At 36.1% G+C, this 22,045-nt stretch overlaps 3 protein-coding genes and 2 pseudogenes across 3 annotated transcripts; all 5 read left to right on the forward strand.

Annotated features, from left to right (window-relative positions):
* The first annotated feature begins 4,086 nt into the window (after positions 1-4,086).
* LOC131528352 (odorant receptor 131-2-like) lies at positions 4,087-5,044 on the forward strand (annotated as a pseudogene).
* A 1,391-nt stretch (positions 5,045-6,435) lies between these two features.
* LOC131528702 (odorant receptor 131-2-like) lies at positions 6,436-7,946 on the forward strand. Its single transcript, XM_058758027.1, has one exon. It carries the CDS (start codon positions 6,575-6,577, stop codon positions 7,538-7,540), a length of 966 nt encoding a protein of 321 aa, XP_058614010.1. The 5' UTR covers positions 6,436-6,574; the 3' UTR covers positions 7,541-7,946.
* A 2,794-nt stretch (positions 7,947-10,740) lies between these two features.
* LOC131528701 (odorant receptor 131-2-like) lies at positions 10,741-11,709 on the forward strand. Its single transcript, XM_058758026.1, has one exon. It carries the CDS (start codon positions 10,741-10,743, stop codon positions 11,707-11,709), a length of 969 nt encoding a protein of 322 aa, XP_058614009.1.
* A 1,279-nt stretch (positions 11,710-12,988) lies between these two features.
* On the forward strand, positions 12,989-14,376 carry LOC131528353 (odorant receptor 131-2-like; annotated as a pseudogene).
* A 3,695-nt stretch (positions 14,377-18,071) lies between these two features.
* LOC131528703 (odorant receptor 131-2-like) lies at positions 18,072-19,028 on the forward strand. The gene has a single exon (XM_058758028.1). It carries the CDS (start codon positions 18,072-18,074, stop codon positions 19,026-19,028), a length of 957 nt encoding a protein of 318 aa, XP_058614011.1.
* Positions 19,029-22,045: the final 3,017 nt, after the last annotated feature.

Below are 22,045 nucleotides of genomic sequence, written 5' to 3' on the forward strand. Positions count from 1 at the left end.
CAGTGTCTTCCAAACACGGTAGCCGCTGATGTGGGACTGGTATCATGTGAATGAGCGGGTGTCCTCTACACACGGCAGACCGCTGTTGGGGGCTGGTATCATGTGAATAAGAGAGCAGTGTCTTCCAAACACGGCAGCCGCTGATGAGGGGCTGGTATCGTGTGAATGAGTGAGGAGCCAAGCGGCAGCCACTCTGAGGCGGGGGCTGCATGCTTAGACAGTGGGCCGCGCGGCATCTGCGGCGACATGGGCACCCTTAGCTCCGGTATCTGCACTCTGCTCTCCGCTCTACCATGGAAGGGGGACGTGAGAAGCCGGGCTGATGTCCTGTCCTGCAGGTTCGATGGGTGAGAGGAATGCGGACATTTAGTCGGCATGAGCTCATCACCAGAGTCCTTAAGGTCCACCACTGATAGAGGGCAGACGGACTCATCTGAAGAAAAATGTCATACTCACCTGAACGCTGCAGAGAAGCGGCCCTACAGGCACCGCCCTCTGATGAACGAACCTCAACTGTGAGCTGTAATAGTTATGAGCCATAATCTAGGTTGTTCAGCAAAGTGAAGGAGAAGATTCTGACGTAATTGTCGCATGCACCGCATTTTATACTGCCTCTCAGCTTGTCAGTATTTGCTTGCGATTTGCATGCTTCGCGACAATTGGCCAGTCATTTGGACTGGCGTGAGCCAATAGGACTTCAGGAAAGTTTGGAAGGGAAGGAGTTCCCATAACGGAGAATTTCTCTGTGATGTCTCGTGAAAGCTCGAGAGGGAACTGGTCTCTTTAGATGCATCTTTAGGTGCATCATGCCGAGTCGAATAATACCCAGTTTTCCCACGTCAGCCATTTTGGGTGTCGGCCATTTAATTATGTTCTAAAATGCTGTATTTTACGGATGCATTAGCGTATCATTGCAAAACTATGCATCTTCGGCACCGTACCCTGATGGTACTCAAAAAGTTTGGGGGCAGCACCACTTTGTGGTCAAAAGTTATAATGAAATTTAGAAAACTGCTAATAACTTTTGCTTACATTAGCCTATTGCAATGAGACTGATGTTGCTAGATTCCTTGTATCGTGTCGAGAACACCAATGCCAATTTTACCAATATTGGCTGAACTTCCTGTCCACCATTTTGATTCATGTTGAAAACCTACTTTTTAGAACTCCTCTTAGACCGTTAGTCCAATTTTCACCAAATTTGGCTCGGATCATCTTCAGACCAAGTTGGCAAAAAATGTATGGATTTCGTGTTGATATACGAAACGGTTTTCGTTTAGCGCATCAACGAATTTGCTGAAAAGATGCCAAACTGCATCTGAGGGCTGTATCTCTGCAAAGGTTTGACATATTTACACCAAACTTTGTATGTGCCATTGTCACCTCACACTGACCACGCCACATCAATTTGGTAACATCGCCACCTATTGGTTAAGAGTAATAAGCCATTCATTAACCTTTAATTATGAAATTTCCAAAAATACTAATAACTTTTGATTGCATCAACCTATTGTAATGAAACTGCTCTCAAAATATCCTTGGGTCATGCCTGACAACATACATACCAATTTTCTCTTAGGAAATCTGAACTCTCTGTCCGCCATTTTGATTTATGTTAAAAACCTACTTTTTCTAACTCCTCCTCAAACGTTTGTCCGATTTTCACCAAAATTGAGTCAGATCATCTTCAGACTGTGCTGACAAAAAGTTATGCATTTCGTGTCGATTGACGGAACCATTTTCATACAGCACCGTTACAAATTTTAGGCATGGTGCCAAAATGAGTCTGAGGCTATATCTTTGCAAAGCTTTGACATAATGACAACAAACTTTGTGTGTGCCATTGTCACATCACACAGAACACACCAAAATTATTTTATTACAGCGCCACCTGTTGCTCAAAAGTGATAAGCCATTTAATCATATTACTAGAGATTGAATTAGATTTTTCAGCCATTTCAAATACAATCATCCTAAAATTGCTTTTATTACTGATTGTTGCATTTGGTCTGATGCTCCATACCATGCTAAACTCCTAATTTTGCCACTGGAGTGCTTGGCCCTGTAATTGCTGCTTGCAGCTATATTCTCTCCTTATTCTCGACCTGTGATCAGTCAAATACTACTGTGTATTTATTTTTATTTGCAGCTCGTTATTTGTTTGGTTCTGTTGTGAGTATTTGCAGTGCGGTATTTGTTTGGTTCTGTTGTGAGCATTTGCAGCGCGTGTGTTGTCAAATTGATGGGAGTTGTTTTCTTAATTTGCAGGTGTTTTTTTTCTATTTGCAGCGCATTGAGCTCTCTCGGTCACCATACAAATCTGACTCCTGCAGCTCTTGTTGGATGCAGGGTTGCCAAGTCTGCGTTTTTTCCACAGGATTGGGCTACTTTTAAACTGTTGCCATGGGTTGATTTTTCCAAGTGGGTTAAAGGTTTGAAATATTGCATAAATTACATTTGACTGAAATGCTTGTATTTGCATTCTACCTATGATAAAACGTTCACGGATTTTTACATTAACTGTTCCCTCCTGTTGGAATGACCTGCCCAACTCAATCCAAGCAGTCGTTAATATTTTCAAGAAACGGCTGAAAACATATCTCTTTCATCTTCATTTGACCCTCTAACTCTAGCACTCTCTAGTCTCTATTCTAATGCTAATTCTAATTTGTATCTGCTTTTTTTTTCAATTAAAAAACTTAAAAACAAAAAACATTTGCACTCTTTATTCTATTTCAATTCTAACTACTTGTTTTATTTATAAAGAAAAAATAACCTCTAAGACCAGCATTCTCTATTCTTTCTACTTATTTTCTTTTTATTTATTATAAATAATGACCTTCTAACACTAGCATTATCTATTCTTTTTCTGTTCTATTGACTTTTTATTTTTATTTAAAAATGACCCTCTAACACTAGCATTCCCTATTCTTTTTCTATTCTATCTACTTGTTTTCTTTTTATTTATTATAAAAACAAAATAAGCAAACAAACAAACAAAACCTGTCCTAAAAAAAAGAAAACTAGAAAACTAGAAAACTTTAGAAAACTAAAATATGGTCACCCTAGCTTAAAAAACTAAACGTATTTCAAACGTATTTTTATTTTTCACTAGGCAAATAAAATAAAAATGAAAGACTAAACAAATGTTTTCTCTCTCACACAGCAGGTGTGAATGCGTATTTTGTTTCTACTTCTACTATTACTTCTAATTATTAGGCAAACATAAGTTTAGTACATCAGTAAGTGATCTAAGTGCAGTCACCTTCACTTCACAATTGCCTCACCTGTACTGATACTGAAGAAGGCCTGCAGGAGGACTATTGAGGGCCAGACACTGTTCTGAGGCCTATAAACAATAGTGACTGAACACAACTCTGTTGGCCTTGTCACTCCAAATGCAAATATTCAGTGCAAATGAGATTTTGAATCAAATCGGTGCGTTTATATGGACTTATTCACATTGGAAATCAAAATTTGAGGTTAATTACATTATCACATGCATTTGTGCTACTGCTAGCAAGCCAGCTACCTAGCTAGCTAGTTTGATGATTCAAATGGAATAAGTTCACAGTATTCATAAATATTCTTTACACTTAAATGTTTTAATGCAATCAGTTTCCTTAAATGGATTGAATTTCCTTAAACGATTAAACATTTGCTGAAAATTTACTCACCCTCAGGCTCCAGTCAATCAATGAACATCTTGTGAAGTGAAAACCTCCATGTTTGGACAAAACAAATCCATTCTAAACAATTCTAAACAAATATGTTGATGGATTTTTATAGTTAAACATCTTAATGATGGATTTGTTAATTACAAATGCATGCGCACACACACACACACACACACACACACAAATACGATTCAATACGTAACCTATGACAAAATATTTGATAACGGTATTTAAAGTGTGATGTTCTAGTGGTACTCAGCAATCATTCTCTCTCTGTGCCTTCAACAACAGTGAGCCCTACTAAAGATCTGTAGCATGAAGGAAGGATTTTATACATTACAGTATTATTCTGATTCAGTATTTAATAGCAGCGTCTGTGGGTCAGTTTGATCTCTATGCTTTATGCTAGATGTCTAATTTGAATGAATCTAAACCTAACATCACTCAGACTGTATTGATGGCTCAAACTGCACCAGTGAAGATGTTCTTGTCTGTGACCCCGTGTGTTATTTTCCTCTATGTTAACGGGGTCATGCTCTTCACCTTGAGTAAAAAGACTGTTTTTCAGGGGATGCCCCGCTACATGCTGTTTGGTCACATGCTTTGAGTCGACACACTTAATCTATTTATGAGTGTAGTGTTGTATATATGTGCTGTCAGAGGAATTTCAATTATGAAAAATGTCTGTCTTGTTCTTCTCATTTCTATAACAGCTCTCTTACATGTTTCTGTGCTGAATCTGTCTTTAATGTCACTGGAGAGGTATGTGGCCATCTGCTTTCCTCTCAGACATGCAGAAATCACCACTTCTGAAAGAACTAAAATGGCTATCGGTGTTGTTTGGATGTTGGGTTTGATTCAGCCCCTCTCTGATACTTTCTATGCTATTGATTCTACAAGTGCAGTGATGAATTTGTTCTGCTCAAGAACCACTCTTTTCAGACTTCAGACTTGAAATATCTATCACTTGTGTGTTTTTTGTGTCTGTGTGTTTTGTTATTATCTTTACTTACGCCTCTATAGCAGCTGTGGCTAAAACAGCCTCCAGTGGTAAAGTGTCAGCCAAAAAAGCCAACAAGACTGTTCTGCTGCATTTGTTACAACTGGTTCTCGGTCTTGTATCCCTTTTATTGGAAACCATTTTTGAAGCAATTTATGTTCGTGTTGACCTTAATACTTCAGGAAACTTAATATATTTTTTCTTTGTAGTCTTTATAATTTTTCCAAGATGTTTAAGTCCTCTTGTATATGGCCTGAGAGACCAGGCCTTTGGCTGGTCATTTAAATACTACTTCACATTGGGTTTAAAAAGGCAAAACAGATGTAATACAGAGATACATGTGGTAGCAAGAGGTTGTAAAATATAGTTTACAATCTAACTGATGTTACAATGTTCTTTAAAATGCTTTAGTTGATAGTACTACTAATTGCAATATTAATACTTCAGTCCGTTTTCTTTTAGTCATAATGATATGCAGTGTTGGGCTAGTTACTCAAAGAATGTAATATATTACTCATAGTTACTCCTTTGAAAAGTAATATTGTTACTTTACTTATTACTTTCTGGCAACAGTAATTAGTCACACTACTAGTTACATTACGTTTTCTTCACGCCCCACAGAAGTTGTAACTTTGTATCTTCCACATAAAATTCTTCAAGAATGTTATTAACAACATATTTCTGCCTCATCATTTGACCAAAATCCACATTGGATCGCAGTCAGAAGTTATTACAAACACTCAATAGTGATTGATAGTGACATTCAAGTAGAAGTGTTGTATTCATCTCATTAATTGTCATGTGTAGCTTGAAGTAATTTTTCCGTTACCCATATGTGATTAAATTTCGTTATGTATTTTATCAAATCACATGAGTTTGTAAGAAACTGTTTAATTTTCCAAAAATATTTTTAATTATATTAATATAATGTACCACATGCTGATCAGAGGAATGTAATGCCAGAGTAAAGTAAAGCCACAACTTACACAACAGATCTTTTTTCCTGACAAAATCAATATATGCTGAATGTAAGCTTTTCCATATTCCAAGCTTGCCTGCTGCACTGGGGACATCACATGCATGTGCTAGTCATGAAAATTATGAAAATAAATCTAGTAATTATTTGATTGTTAGATTTTAAATCAGCGGGGTTGAGGCATCATAAGTAACTAAGCTGTTTTATGGAAAGTAACTGTAATATTATTACTGAAATCTTATTAGTAATTAGTTACGCTACTAGTTACTGCAAAAAGTAATATTATTACAGTAACTAAATTACTAGAAACTAGTTACTGCCCAACACTGATGATATGTGATGGTGCCAGTATGAGAGACTTGTCATATAGCAATGGTTTCAGTAAATAAAATGAGTTGTCTAATATAGGCTTCAGTGGTGCCACGGATGATATTAATTCACTAAATGTTGCATTTGACCAGTCAGACATATTCACAAAAATATATATTTAAAATACTATATTAATACACAATATATTAAAAATATTAATTTCATTAAGCGGCGCTCTGACTATTGTGACAATCTGTTTTTCCCAACTGTGAACGTGAAGAAATGTTATACATTTTCTTAAAAAATAAATACACAGCCTGGATTATAACTGCAAAGACAGAAATGAGATTCGCTATTTTTACTTGATACTCTTAATCAGGCACTAAACCAAGGGTTATTTCTTTTTCTTTTTTTTTAACAGGCATTTTGACAAGCACACAAACCAACCACTGGGGTTCCATACGCAGTTCATGACAGCTACTTTGCAATGATATTAAAAGGGGACGTTTTCTGATCATTCTCTGTGTCTTCAACAACAGTGGTGACACAAGCTAGAAGATTTGCTATTATAAGGACTTTTGCAGTATTATTCAGTACTTTATAATCTTTTTGATGATGTCTAAATTTAATGATTCTACATCTAACATCACTCAGACTGTACTGCCGTTGCATCAAGATTTGAAAACATTTTTGTCTGTGTCCTCATGTGTTATTTTTCTCTATGTCAACGGGGTCATGATCTTCACTTTAAAGAAGAAGACTGTTTTTCAGGAGGCATCCCGCTATATTTTATTTGGACACATGCTTTGGATTGACACGCTTAATCTTGTAATGAGTGTAGTGTTGTTTGTTTGCGCTGTTTGTAGGCTTTTTGTTTTGAAAATTGTCTGCCTTGTGCTTCTCGTTGCTGCAACGGCTCTCTATCAGATCTCTACCTTGAATCTGGCTTTAATGTCGCTGGAGAGGTATGTGGCCATCTGCTTTCCTCTCAGACATGCAGAAATCACCACTTACGGAAGAACTAATGTGGCCATCGGTGTCATTTGGATGATAAGCTGCATTCAATCCTTGTCTGAGATTATTGTCTACTATTCCATTGATACCACAAACATAGCACTGAATTTGTTCTGCTCAAGAACCACTCTTTTCAGGCTGCAGATCTATAAGAAACTTGATATAGCTTTCACATGTATGTTTTTCGTGTCTGTGTGTTTTGTTATTATCTTTACTTACGCCTCTATAGCAGCTGTGGCTAAAACAGCCGCCTGTGATAAAGCATCAGCCAAAAAAGCCAACAAGACTGTTCTGCTGCATCTAATACAGCTGGGACTCTGTGCTGCGTCTATCTTAGTTGGAGTTATCCAAGAAGCCATTTATGTTTATACTGACTATATGACTTCATTGAATGTGATGTATTTTTGCTTTGTAGTGTTTATGATTTTTCCAAGATGTTTAAGTCCTCTTATATATGGTCTGAGAGATCAGGCCTTCAGCTGTGTATTTAAATACTACTTCACCTTTGGTTTCAAAAAGAAAAATTGTTGTAATACAGAAATACATTTAGTATCAGGTGGATGAGAAATACAAGATGTATCTGATGGCTATTGAAATGTTATCTAAAATGCTTTAGAAAATAATATTTCTTCTCACTACATTTGTGTATTATGTCTTTATACAATGAGCAACGGAAGTTCAGACACACAAAAATAACTTGCAAGCATATTTAACAAACATATTAAACCCGTCACAATGTTTGCCAGTGCACTGACTACAGATATTGTTTTGCAAATGTTGTTTTTATTTGTCAATGTTTTGCACCCTTTCTGGCCATGTGACAAATATACTTTTATGGTTATTTAGCTTTTTTTGTCTTTTGTCATTTTATGGAACATATATAACATCGGATTGGGTTCAGAAGTAGCCTTTTTGAAGGCTAAACAATAAGAAAAATAAAATACTGTGTCAGTAGTACTGACCACTTTGTCAAACATTTATTTCTTGCTAACATGGTTATTCATTTTATAAGCAATTCGTATGCAGTTCAGTTTATATGCAAATTATTGATTCATTTTCACTGTTGTTTTTTTCTTCTTTTTTCATGTAAACAAATTTACAACACTAGCTTTACAAACTAGCTTTTGCATGAAACCTGTAAATTAAATAATTTAAATAATAAATCATAAATGTAATAAATGTGCAGCAAATTATAAATCTTTACAGTATATAACATGTCTATTGTTTCATTCTAAAAATGAAAGATAAACTGGTTTGTGTGCATGTTTGGCATATGTTTTTTCTGTGTGCATTCAAAGCCACCAGAACTTGCAAGCCACTGCTTGATTTTTTTCCCAAGCCAGCGAAGCACAAACGCCGCCCTGCAGCCAGTTCTAAAGATTTCATTAGTCATGTCACCCACACTGCTCATTGCCTACACAATGGAAGAAGAGGGTCTCTGCAGAACAAAACTGGGCTTTTCTAAACTGATGGGCTTTTTCATACAAATGAGTGTTTCTACATCATGCAGTGAAAACCATGTACTGAAAATAATGGCCCGTACCTGACCCCACCCCCAATGAATGAATGAATTTGCACTAGCAATGTATGTATTTATTTTTTTACCTTGAAATAGTTTTAAAATTATTCTGATGGTAGGCCTATACACTGAATTCTATTAAGGCGAATGGCTTCTGTTTCTTTCCCATGTTCCTCACAAACATCTGTTTAGGGATTGTGTATGTTTGGTGGGCAGGTACAAAATTCTGCAAAATGCCAGATTGCTTTACAGCAGCAACAAACGCACGTGTACAGCCAGAGATGGTTTTATTATTGGGAAGTCCGCGGAGAATACTGTATGTAAACGCCAACTTGGATCAGGTGCCTTGAAAACCAATCACAGCCTTAACGCCACTGAATTTTTGTCAGAGTTGTGAAACAGTCAATCATTGTTTTAGGATACCTGGCAAAAAATTTCCCTTGACTTCTCTTATAAAACAGTAATTTTTCTGTGTAAATTGTATAAAACAGATAAATCCAAAATGAATGTTTAATGGTAAATAATATGTTGAAGATTGGTCAATAGGCTGTCTGTCGATTCATTAAATGATAAGTTGTTTTCCCACAAAAGTAGTGGAAAAGACTGTCCCTCGTTGACATAAAAATGGTCTCTGGTCTCTTTATCTGCCTACCGTTTACCTAGGGTTACGTTTTTTTTGTTTTGTTTTTTGTTTTGTTTTTATTTGGGGGCTTGCCTTGGGGGCTTGCCTTGGTGGCTTGCCTTAAAGCTGCGTTGGTACAGACATCCATTGTAATTACAACAGTGATAAATTTACGATAGCAAATTCTACTTATTTAACTGTAGGGGGCTGCAAAGTTGCAGAAGTACACATACAGTACACTCTTAAAAATAAAGGTGCTTCACGATGCCATAGCAGAACCTTTTTGTCTAAATGGTTCCATAGAGAACCTTTAACATCTGAAGAACCTTTCTGTTTCACAAAAGGTTCTTTGTGGCGAAAGAAGGTTCTTCAGATTATAAAAAGGTAAGATGGTTTTTTAAAAAACTTTGACTGAATGGCTCTATGTGGAACCAAAAATGGTTCTTCTATGGCATCGCTGTGAAGAACCTTTTAAGCACCTTTATTTTTAAGAGTGTAGTTGCTTTAATGGGTTTGAGTCGCTATTCTCTATATGATCAATGTTCAAGTGATTTTGTCTGGTGCGAGCAACAAGTTTTTTGTTTTGTTTTGTTTTGTTTTTTTAAAGCGAGTCAATGTTTTCCCTCAGTTAACAACTAGAAAATTTCATGTTTTTGGCAGGGAAATAAGGAATTGACAACAAATCAATGATCAATCAATTCCCTATGGACAATATAATGTTCCTCCATACATTTTATTTTCTCTTTCTCATTTCACTCAGATATATGTTACAATAGGGATGAAAAGTTTCCAATTTCCACTTCATGCCCTCTTTAGTAATGCTCATGTTTTGTTTAAAAATGAAAAATACTTTACATAGTTTATTGTATGTGAAGAATGAAGAATGACCAAAACAAATCAAATTTCTCAACATTTTAAGCACTTTTCTCTGTTAAATTAATAGCAACAGTGTGCTGCACTCTAAAAAAAATGTTTTGGCTCAACAAAATTTACTCAACAGTTTGCATCAATCATTTTTAAGTTGAAATTATGTTTAACCAACAAACAACACTGAGTTACTGGAAATTAGTTTGTAGCATAAACAAATATTTAGGTTTAACAGAAATTATTTTAAATGTCAAACATAACAGTGTTAAACACTAATGCGGGGAACAAGAAAATTCATTATAATTTTCATTCAAAAGTTGTTACCAATTTTATTAATTTATTACAACTTCATTAACAAAATAAACCAGTTAACACAGAGATTTGACTTTAAATTACTTTAAAAATAAAAGGTGCAAGACAAGTAAATTGTCCTAAAATAACTCAACACATGCTTTTTGAGATAGGGTAGACACACACAGACACCCCCACCCCATCACACACACACACAAACACACACACACACACACACACACAAAACAGCCACTGGGATTCAACACGTACATGACATAATGAGTTTAACCATATTTAAATTGTGATGCTGTGACAGCACTCTGATCTTTCTCTCTCTGTGCCTTCAGCAACACACAAGCCTGGAGATCTGCAGTTACAAGGACACTGTAGATTGCAATATTATTCTGAGTGGACGTGCTATACTAGCATCTGTGGTCAACATCTTCATGCCTTATTTTTTTAAATATGTCCGCTTTTAATGGTTCTACATCGAACCTCTCTCAGATTGTATCACTGGTGGATCGAGATGCACCGGTGAAAACATTCTTGTGTGTAACTCCATGTGTTATTTTCCTCTATGTCAATGGGGTCATGATCTTCACCCTGAGGAAAAAGACAGTTTTTCAGGAGGCATCCCGCTACATTCTGTTTGGTCACATGCTTTGGCTTGATACGCTCCATCTTTTTATGAGTGTAGTGCTGTTTGTATGTGCTGTTAGTAGGATTACTATAATGAAAAATGTCTGTATCATTCTTCTTGCGGCTGCACAAGCTCTCTATCAGGTTGCCTTACTAAATCTGGCTTTAATGTCACTGGAGAGGTATGTGGCCATCTGCTTTCCTCTCAGACATGCAAAAATCACCAGTTACAGAAGAACACACATAGCCATCGGTGTTGTTTGGATGATGGGTTTGATTCAGTGCTTTTCTGAGATGATTATTTTCTATGCTATTGATTCTACAAGCACAGTGATGAATTTATTTTGTTCAAGAACCACTCTTTTCCGACTTCAGATCTATAAGAAACTTGAAATAGCTTTCACATGTATATTTTTTGTGTTGGTATGTTTTGTTATTATCTTTACTTACGCCTCTATAGCAGCTGTGGCTAAAACAGCCGCCTGTGATAAAATATCAGCCAAAAAAGCCAACAAGACTGTTCTGCTGCATCTAATACAGCTGGGACTCTGTGCTGCGTCTATCTTAGTTGGAGTTATCCAAGAAGCCATTTATGTTTATACTGACTATATGACTTCATTGCATGTAATGTATTTTTGCTTTGTAGTGTTTTTGATCTTCCCTAAATGTTTAAGTCCTCTTATATATGGCCTGAGAGATCAGGCCTTCAGCTGTTTATTTAAGTACTACTTCACTTTTGGTTTCAAAAAGCAAAATATTTGTAATACAGAGATACATGTAGCTGGAGGAGGCTAAAAAAATACTGGATACTATATAAAAGACTATTGAAATGTTATCTAAAAAGCTTTAGTAGATCATGTTCTTTCATAGTTAAGATACAAAAGTATATTTGTCTAAAATGGCTTCTGTATTTATGTGATGTGAAGATCAACCACACTAAAATAGTTGAATTGTGGCAAGTCATGTAAGCATGTATTATACAACCATATTTAACCTGTCACAATTTTTGCCAGTGCAGTGACTGCAGATATGAGATTTTAAATGTTTGTTGTCTCTTTAATCTTATACTGTATTATGACAACTGCTTTTATTACACTGTGAATGAATTTACAATTTACTTACAAGCTTCCAATCTAGCCTTATAAAATCAAACTAATAAATATGCATAAATTAAAGCATTTTATGCAGCATGTATGTGTTCATCAACAAAACTCATGTGATGTGTTTGTGCAAGTTTTGCAGCTTTTCCTTTTACTGATCTTATACAATTACTAGAGTTTACACCATAGCTGTTGCTCAGTGGTCTGTAATATTGTATAGTTTTTGATTTTCATCTTTCCATCATTACTTTGTTTTATACCAATACAGTTCCATGAACAATTTCTTGTCCGTGTGTTAAAAGAGTTTATCTATACTGTTTGACTCAATGCAACTCAATATTCTGTTGTATCTCCTTTTCAATGCATATACGCAATTTATTCTATCAGATTTATTCTGGCCATCTGATATATTTTGATTAAATGTCTTTGTTAGCCCTGATCACACTACACTTTGCAGCAGTGATGTAGCATTGATTTAACATGGGCATACTGTGAATTTACAATTTATACAAGAAAGGAATTTGTGATATTCTCTTATAATGCACTGGTGGTGTCATTTGTTGATGTTTACCAATACACAAGACCTCATCTTGTATATCATACTTTGACTACACAATATGCCCAGTCCTGAATAGACAGTTTGTATAAATATGCTCAGCTCACATACATGAAAAGAATATGATGTTTTATTTTATTTACATCACTTTTTGTTTCAACATTTAAAATATAGTACTTTAAAAGTACTTATTATTATCTAAAGTGTACATATTAGTACCTTTTGAACGGTTACCGCCCAAGTGACAGCGTTGCATCTTTTTTTTTTTTTTTCTGAGAGTGCAAATAATTATTATTACATATTAAAATAATTTATAGACTTATTTTCCTATAAAACCATTCTTTACAAACCAGATTTCACTGTAAACAAATATCAGCATGGCTGTGGCCACATGCATTTTGTGGCTCTTTAATGTGTGATGACAGATTGCTGTAGCACCTCAATTCAAGTGGTACGTGAACCGATCATCTCTTCCTCTTTACTGGTTATAGTTACTAGTTTAAACATGAATGAACATCAGAAAGAATCTTGTTTCAACCGTGGAAAGGCATCAATGCACGCCATTTTTCAAATTCAAGTCCACTGACGTTAATCTACTATCCTATCTGGTTTGTTTGTCGGACAAAAGGACAGATTCAGCGTTACGATTGGTTAGATGGCCTGTCAATCAAACTCCTGTGTCTCCAATGGGAAGTTTTGCCAGATTTAGCCAACTTCTGGGGAAAAAGTAAACACACAAGTACATTTCTGTGTGTGTGACTCCATGAGTTATTTTCCTCTATGTCAACGGGGTCATGATTTTCACCCTGAGGAAAAAACCTGTTTTTCAGGAGGCATCCCGCTACATTCTGTTTGATCACATGCTTTGGCTTGCTCTCCATCTTTTTATGAGTTCGGTGTTGTTTGTATCTGCTGTTAGAAGAATTACTATAATGAAAAATGTCTGTCTCGCTCTTCTTGCAGCTGCACAAGCTCCATATCAGGTTGCCTTACTAAATCTGGCTTTAATGTCACTGGAGAGGTATCTGGCCATCTGTGTCCCTCTCAGACACACAGAAATCACCAGTTACAGCAGCACTAACATGGATTCGGTGTTGTTTGGACGATGGGTTTGATTCAGTGCTTGTCTGAGTTGATTATCTAAACACAGTGATGCCTTTGTTCTGCTCAAGATCTACTCTTTTCAGACTGCAGATCTATAAGAATCTGGATTCAGCTTTCACTTGTGTGTTTTTTGTGTTAGTGTGTTTTGTTATAATCTTTACTTACTTCTCTATAGAAGCTGTGGTTAAATCAGTCTCCTGTGATAAAACATCAGCCAAGACTGTTCTGCTGCATCTAATACAGCTGGGACTCTGTGCTGCATCCATTTTAAACAGAGTGATCCAAGATGCAATTTATTTGTATATTGATTATTTGACTTTGTTACATATAGGCCTGGTTTCACAGACAGGGTTTAGGTTAAACCAGGATTAGGCAATAGTTCAATTAGGACATTTAAGTAGTTTTCATAAACATGCCTTAGGAAAAAAAACTGATATACTGATATACTGTATTTTAAGATCAGTTAGTGCAAGTTTCTTTCAGTTGAAACAGCTCAGATTTACGTTTTAGTCTGGGATTAGGCCTAAACCCTGTTTGTGAAACCGAAGGATAATGTATTTTTGCTTTTTAGTGTTCATGATTTTACCAAGATGTCTAAGTTCTCTCATATATGGCCTGAGAGACCAGACCTTTAGTTCTTTATTTAAATACTACATCACATTTGGTCTCAAAAGGCAAAACAATTGTAAAACAGAGATTTAGCAGTAGGAGACTATGCTGCTGACTTAAAATCAATAATCTTTGACTTTCATTACTGAGATAATAAAAGGATTATTCTTTATAATTGAAAATAAATATGATGTAACATGGATTTACTGAACTTTCTCATTTTTAGGTAATTATTTCCAAAACCAGATCAATTTAAGAAACGGTGTGTGTAAGACATTAAGACAGTTGTTGTTTAGAGAATATATCCAGAATTGAACTTATTTTAATGTTCAAATCTGTTCATTTTACTGGTTTTAGTGTTTATGATTTTAGCAAGATGTCTAAGTTCTCTCAAATAGGCCTATGACCTGAGAAACCAGACCTTTAGCTCTTTATTGAAATGCTACCTCAAAAGGCAAACCAGTTTTGAAACAGACATTCAGCCTTAGTAACTTATTTTAGTGTTAAATTCTGTTTAGATGTTTTATTGGTTAAAAATGGGACATAACTAAGGATTAAGAAAATACTTTTTTCTTCAGTGCCTTGTTAATGCTAGGAATTTTTTGCTATGTAGAGTATGGCCACAAGAAAGAGTATTGTATTTATTATCGTTTTCTTTTAATCAATGTTTTTTGCAACTATTCGCCCAGAGATGTGTCAGCTGTCATGATTGAAAATGAAACAGTAATCACTGACCAATAATGTTGTCAGACCTTATTTAGCGGTTTTCATGTCAGGACTTCTAAAAATCTGCTATTAAGCTGTCATCCAATTTACAACTAAGCTACAGTGTGTAAGAGATAATGAACAGTCAAGCCCAGTGACTTTCATGTACAGTTACGTCAGGGTATTCATTATAAGAACAGTAGACCCTCACCAATTTGACTACAGATTCAGCTCCTTCATAGTATATGGGGGTAGTCGTGGCCTAATGATTAGGGAGTCAGGCTTGTAACCTGAAGGTTCGATTCTTGCGCCGGCAGGAATTGAAGGTGGGGATTGTGAATGAACAGCACTCTCTCCACCTTCGATACCATGACTAAGGTGCCCTTGAGCAAGGCACCGAACCCCTAATTGCTCCCCGGGCGTTGGAGCAATAGCTGCCCACTGCTCCGGGTGTGTGTTCACTGTGTGTGTGTGTGTGTGCATTTGTTCACTACTCACTGCTGTGTGTGTGCACTTGGATGGGTTAAATGCAGAGCACTAATTTCGAGTATGGGTCACCATACTTGACAATACGTCACTAACTTAACTTAACTTATAGAAGTTGTAAAATTTACTATGCATCTAGCATTATTAAAATACGATTCACTATGCAGCCCTATCTGAAGAGAACAAACAATTTCTATAATTGATTCTGCTAGTTTCTGGTTTATAACTGTGAAGCTGCTTTGTGTTGTATGAAGTGCTATAGAAATGAAAGTGACATGACTTGACACTAATGTACAACACTGAGCATCACATTGATTGACAATCCAATAAACAATAAGTCTGATATAGGTGACTTTTAAATGTACAGTGGTGTTCCCGAATGAATCTGTGTTTTTGAACCGATCGGTTTAATAAATGGTTCAATAACTCACAGTTGCTTTAAACCACAGACTCTACAGCATGACTTCACGATCCAGTTAGGTTTATCAACAATAACCCCATCAACTTCGGTCAGAAATCTTGGTGTAATCTTTGATGATCAGCTGACCTTCAAAGACCACATTGCAAAGACTGCTCGATCTTGCAGGTTGGCACTATACAACATCAGAAAGATCAGGCCCTTTCTGACAGAGCATGCTGCACAACTTCTTGTCCAGGCCCTTGTCATTTCTAGGCTGGACTATTGCAATGCTCTTCTGGCTGGACTTCCGTCAAACACGGTCAAACCTCTACAAATGATTCAGAATGCAGCGGCACGACTGGTCTTCAACAAGCCCAAAAGAGCCCATGTTACACCTCTCTTTATCTCCCTGCACTGGCTACCGGTCGCGGCTCGCATCAAGTTCAAGACACTGATGCTTGCATATAGAACAACCACAGGCTCAGCACCCGCTTACTTGCACTCTCTATTAAGAATCTACATCCCCTCCAGAAATCTGAGATCTGCTAGTGAGCGACGCCACGTGATACCATCACAGAGAGGCTCAAAATCACTCTCCAGAACATTCTCGTTCACCGTTCCTGGCTGGTGGAATGATCTTCCCACCCCTATCCGGAGTACTGGATCCCTGTCAATCTTCAAGCAACAACTGAAAACTCATCTCTTTCGACAGCACTTGACTTCATCCTAAACTTTAAAAAAAAAAAAAAAAAATCTTTCTCTTTACTTATTCCTTCCTTTGGTAGTTTGTACTTATTTGAACAATGCCTGAGACTTGGTGTTACAAGCACTTCGTCTGTCTGATTGCCTCTTCGAGATGAATCGCTTTATGTATTCCCCAATTGTAAGTCGCTTTGGATAAAAGCGTCTGCAAAATGACTAAATGTAAATGTAAATGTAAACCAATCAGCAGCTTTGAATGTGTCATTTGACTGTGAGATTTAATGACTCACTCCTTGAAACAGTGACATGCAGTCACCTGCTGGTTTTAGTTTCATATTTAAAAGTATCATTTAATTTTTCCATTTATTTTATTATTTTATTTTATCTTTATGTTATGAGATTGCTATATAAGCATAAACTCACTTTAGCAGAAGCCAAGTTCTAGATGTCACAGTTGAAGTAAAAAATATTTCCTCTTGATGTAGCCTACTCATGTTCATATCATATTACTAATTCCTATTAAATCCCTTATATCTAATCCCTGTTCATTTAAGAGGCATTAAAGGGACAGTTCACCCAAAAATGAAAATTTGATGTTTATCTGCTTACCCAAGGGCATCCAAGATGTAGTTGACTTTGTTTCTTCAGTAGAACACAAACGAAGATTTTTAACTCAAACCGTTGCAGTCTGTCAGTCCTATAATGCAATTCAATGGGCACACAATCTTTGAGAGTAAAAAAAACATGCACAGACAAATCCAAATGAAACCCTGCGGCTCGTGACGATACATTGATGTCCTAAGACACGAAACGATCGGTTTGTGCGAGAAACTGAACAGTATTTTTATCATTTTTTACCTCTAATACACCACTATGTCCAACTGCCCTGAGCGCGTGCACGGCATCCGGTGCATGACATCTTTATGTGCCCTGGCGTAGTTTACGCAAGTGCTGGAAGCGATCTGTCGCGCGTATACGTCACTCATTGTTTTAAATGTTGTTTTTGTTTTCAGTGGTGATTCGGTAACTAGTGCTGTTGAAAGAACCATCATCATTGAAGCACAATGGTAGACAGAATGTTTTTATTAGTGAAATATGAGCTAAAAATGATAAATATAACAAAGACAGTGAAGTAATTACAATCACATTGCATAGAGTATTTTTCTTTCAGTCTTTTTTTTCTCAAGGAGGAGGGGCCTCCCGCTATTTCTTTGAAACTGGCCTCAAAATGGCAAAGGATATACGCTATATACGCTATATCATCTGACAGCTGTTAGTGAAATGCACAACCTAGGTGTTTGTGACGCACATACACAAATCACCCACTGGGATTCAGTTTAACGGTATTTAAAATGTGATGCTCTGCCATCTGTGCCTTCAACAGCACCTGTGAGGGAAGCGCATGCCGAAGATTTGCAGGACTTTTGAGATTGCAGTATTATTCTATTCAGTGTTCTGTAACAGCATCTTGATCTGATGTCTTATGCTTCTGAAGATGTCTAATTTTAATGAATCTAAAACTAACCTCACTCAGACTTTGTTGGTTCTGGATCGAGATGCACCAATGAAGGCGTTTTTATTTGTGACTCCATGTGTTATTTTTCTCTATGTCAATGGAGTCATGCTCTTCACTTTGAGGAAAAAGACTCTTTTTCAGGAGGCATCCCGATATATTCTGTTTGGTCACATGCTTTGGGTCGATACGCTCAATCTCTTTATGAGTGTAGTGTTGTATATATGTGCTGTCAGTAGGATTTTAATTATGAAAAATGTCTGTCTTGTTCTTCTCATTGCTGCACAAGCTCTCTTTCAGATTTCTACTATAAATCTGGCTTTAATGTCACTGGAGAGGTATGTGGCCATCTGCTTTCCTCTCAGACATGTGGAAATCACCAGTTACGGAAGAACTCACATAGCTATCGGTGTTGTTTGGATGTTGGGTTTGATTCAGTGCTTTTCTGAGATGATTATTTTCTATGCCATTGATTCTACAAACACAGCACTGAATTTGTTCTGCTCAAGAACCACTCTTTTCCGACTTCAGATCTATAAGAAACTTGATATAGCTTTCACATGTGTGTTTTTCGTGTCTGTGTGTTTTGTTATTATCTTTACTTACGCCTCTATAGCAGCTGTGGCTAAAACAGCCGCCTGTGATAAAGCGTCAGCCAAAAAAGCCAACAAGACTGTTCTGCTGCATCTAATACAGCTGGGACTCTGTGCTGCGTCTATCTTAGTTGGCGTCATCCAAGAAGCCATTTTTGTTTATACTGACTATATGACTTCATTGAATGTGATGTATTTTTGCTTTTTAATGTTTATCATTTTCCCCAAATGTTTAAGTCCTCTTATATATGGTCTGAGAGACCAGGCCTTCAGCTGTGTATTTAAATACTACTTCACTTTTGGTAAAGGCAAAGTCAAACCATTTGTCATAAAGCAACATGTTTAATATCAGTTGTTTAAAAATTTGCACTTTGGTACTGAACTGAAATACATTGGATCATGGGCGTAACCACCATATACTTTGGGAAAAATACCAATCTGTCCCCCCCAATAATAGGCCTATTATATTGTAATGTGACATATGATATGCCCTCCTTTTATAAACCCTGGTTGTAGCCTAGTGGATCTGTTGTTATTTCCGATTTACTTTCAATTTAGGAAAAACAAGGGAAACAAAACTGTGTGACCACCCCCCCTCGATTGTACACTTGGTTGAGCCCGTAAACGCCGGCTTGCGGCATCGTTTGAAAAAAATGTTCACATTTGGACCCCCCCAATATCTATACCATGGTTACGCCCTTGCATTGGATATGTTCCTGAACATGGAGATATTAATCTGACATAAAGTTATGTTTAATAAAATGAATCAGACTTAAATAACTAACCTGCAAACATTTTTGACAATCTCATCAATGTTTTGTGATTGCTCATTTTTGCACATTTTCTGGTCATGTGACATGAAAATTGTTACAGCTGTTATTTATACTGTAGTCATTTTATCTGTTTCGAGCAGAACTGACATCTAAATGAATTCTGATGTACTGTAAGTAGAGGCCTGTTCATTCACAGACTCACTTGTCTGTCAGGACAGAAATTAAAACCACAAAAGAAAAAAAATAAAGAGTTTATGTGGAATGAGATGCTTCTCATTTTGGATTTTGTCATTTGCAGTCCTTTTTTTTCTAAATGACTGATTTTGCAATGTTTGATGTGTGTGTGTGGGGGGGTTATGACAAGGCCCAGACTCAAAAGCAGAGGCTGACCACTTTGTAATATGTTTAGTGTAAAATGACATTTGCTTTGTGGCAGTGAGACTGGAAATAGTCCACCCAAAACTGAAAATTCTGGCATCATTTACTCACCTTATGACATTCTAAACGAGTATGATTTACTTTTGTTTGGAGAACACAAAGAAAATATTTTGAAGAATGTTGGTAACCAAAGAGTTTCAGTTTGCATTGTAACCAAAACTGGTTAAGCAACATTCTTCAAGATATCTTTGTTTATGTTCAACAGAAAGAAAGTCATACAGGTTTGGAGCAACATGGTGCGTAAAAGATGATAGAACAATAGTCAGTGGACTATCCCTAGGGTTCAAGGATGTTTAACATCTCATTTGACCAGCAGTGCCTTTTTACATTGTCATCAGCACTATACTATTGCATTAAGCACAGGATGAAAACCCCTGGCCTTCCTGCAGCAACCTAAGCTTCCCCTGCAGGCCATATATTTTATTTTTTAAATACATTTAGGCAATTCCTATATTGATAATTGATACTGTTTTATCTAATCTACTGTTTTACTGGAAAGACTCCATATGATTTGTGTATCTTTAATGTTTAGTGCTATTTTAATTCATGTTTAATGTTTTATTTTTATATGAAATGTATGTAAAACTGCACTTACAAAATGTATATGGATTTTAATTCTACATAATGAAATGAAAAAATGTATTTATAATTCTGTTTGTGGTATAGAATTATGGCTTGTTTTTCATAGATCATGCCTTAACAATTACACGAACATTCATTAGAATATATTATTTGTAAAAACAAACAAACAATACAGAGCTCTGAAGAGTATTTTATAATTGGCAAGTAAGCTTTGAACAGACTTTTAAATTTCCTTTTTGAAAATGTCAATAATACTGACAAAAAGTTTTGATAGGATCTATTATTACAAAACACGTCATGATGACGTTCATGAACTGTCATCGTCATTTTCAAAATACATCATTATATTTCCCTTCTGTGATTTTTTAGAAAAGGAAGTGCGTCTTTTGTGACTCGAAAGCTCTGGAGTATCAAGACAAACACCCCCACTGGAACTCCCCTTCGTCTCAAAGTTAATTAATTATTTATGTTCACTTTTTGTGCTGAAAAATATGTTTGTTTTTACACGATTGTTTGGGAATAGGCATTTCCATTAAGACTGACAGAGATGAGATTATATAGTCCTTAGGGCCTAAATCCTTCACAAACACATTTTTAATGATAAGGTTAATCTCACAAGACTCACTTCACTTCTTTTCAAGATGAATAGAAATGACATATGGATGTGACTCACTTATATTCACTTGAGCTGAAATTAAAACCATAAAAATTTATTAATTACTTGAACTCAAATAAACATTCAATAAATATAAATAAAATATATAAAAAATGTTAAACTCATTTTAATGTCAGCTATTTGCCAAGACAAATTTAAATAAATAAATAAAAGGGGGTGGGGGATACAGAAAAGTTGCTGAAACTAACTAAAATTAATTATTAACGATAACTATACTAGTATCTAATAGTAATAGATACTAAAATAAAACCTATCTTTGGTTTATTTTTAGACCTAAATCATAAAACTGCATAGAAACTACTTGATTCAGAAAGAGAAACTAGAGAAATAACATAAGCCTATTGTCATGTTGCAATGTATTTCAGGTCATATATGAGAGGGGTGCTAAGGTTAAACCAAAAACACATTGCAGTACCTGTAAATCTGGATCCAAGCTTTGGATTAAATGTCATGGCATTGCTGAAAGAATGAGTGTACTTGGAGACCTGCTTGTGGCAGTTATGGCAGTGCAAGGACTGGTTGTGGCAGTTATGGCAGTCGGCCTACATTTTGACCGCTAGAGAAAATAAAACTGAATGCATTGTGCATATATAAACAAAGAAAGGCTTACAGATCATTAACAAAATTCTGGGTTGTAATTTGTGTCAAATATGGACTAACCCAACTTTTGGGTTTAAAATTTTATGTAAAACTTTAACCCAGCAGCTGGGTTAGTCCATATTTGGATCTTTTAATTGGATCTTGTAGTAGAAGCGAAACAAAAAAAAAAAAAAAGTTTACCATTAGGTTCTTTTCACAAAACATTTAATAACCACAGACTAAAAGAAAATTTGTACAAAAATGAGTAGGCCTCTTAAGGTTATCTCATCAGTATCATTTAGGCAGTATCATCAA

The sequence above is a fragment of the Onychostoma macrolepis genome, chromosome 21 (genome assembly GCF_012432095.1).
Source record: "Onychostoma macrolepis isolate SWU-2019 chromosome 21, ASM1243209v1, whole genome shotgun sequence".
In the NCBI taxonomy this organism is placed as follows: Eukaryota; Metazoa; Chordata; class Actinopteri; order Cypriniformes; family Cyprinidae; genus Onychostoma; species Onychostoma macrolepis.

Bases quoted from the DNA above. Each gene is read 5' to 3' on its own strand.
- LOC131528702 (XM_058758027.1), top strand. From the start codon at position 6,575: ATGATGTCTAAATTTAATGATTCTACATCTAACATCACTCAGACTGTA.
- LOC131528701 (XM_058758026.1), top strand. From the start codon at position 10,741: ATGTCCGCTTTTAATGGTTCTACATCGAACCTCTCTCAGATTGTATCA.
- LOC131528703 (XM_058758028.1), top strand. From the start codon at position 18,072: ATGTCTAATTTTAATGAATCTAAAACTAACCTCACTCAGACTTTGTTG.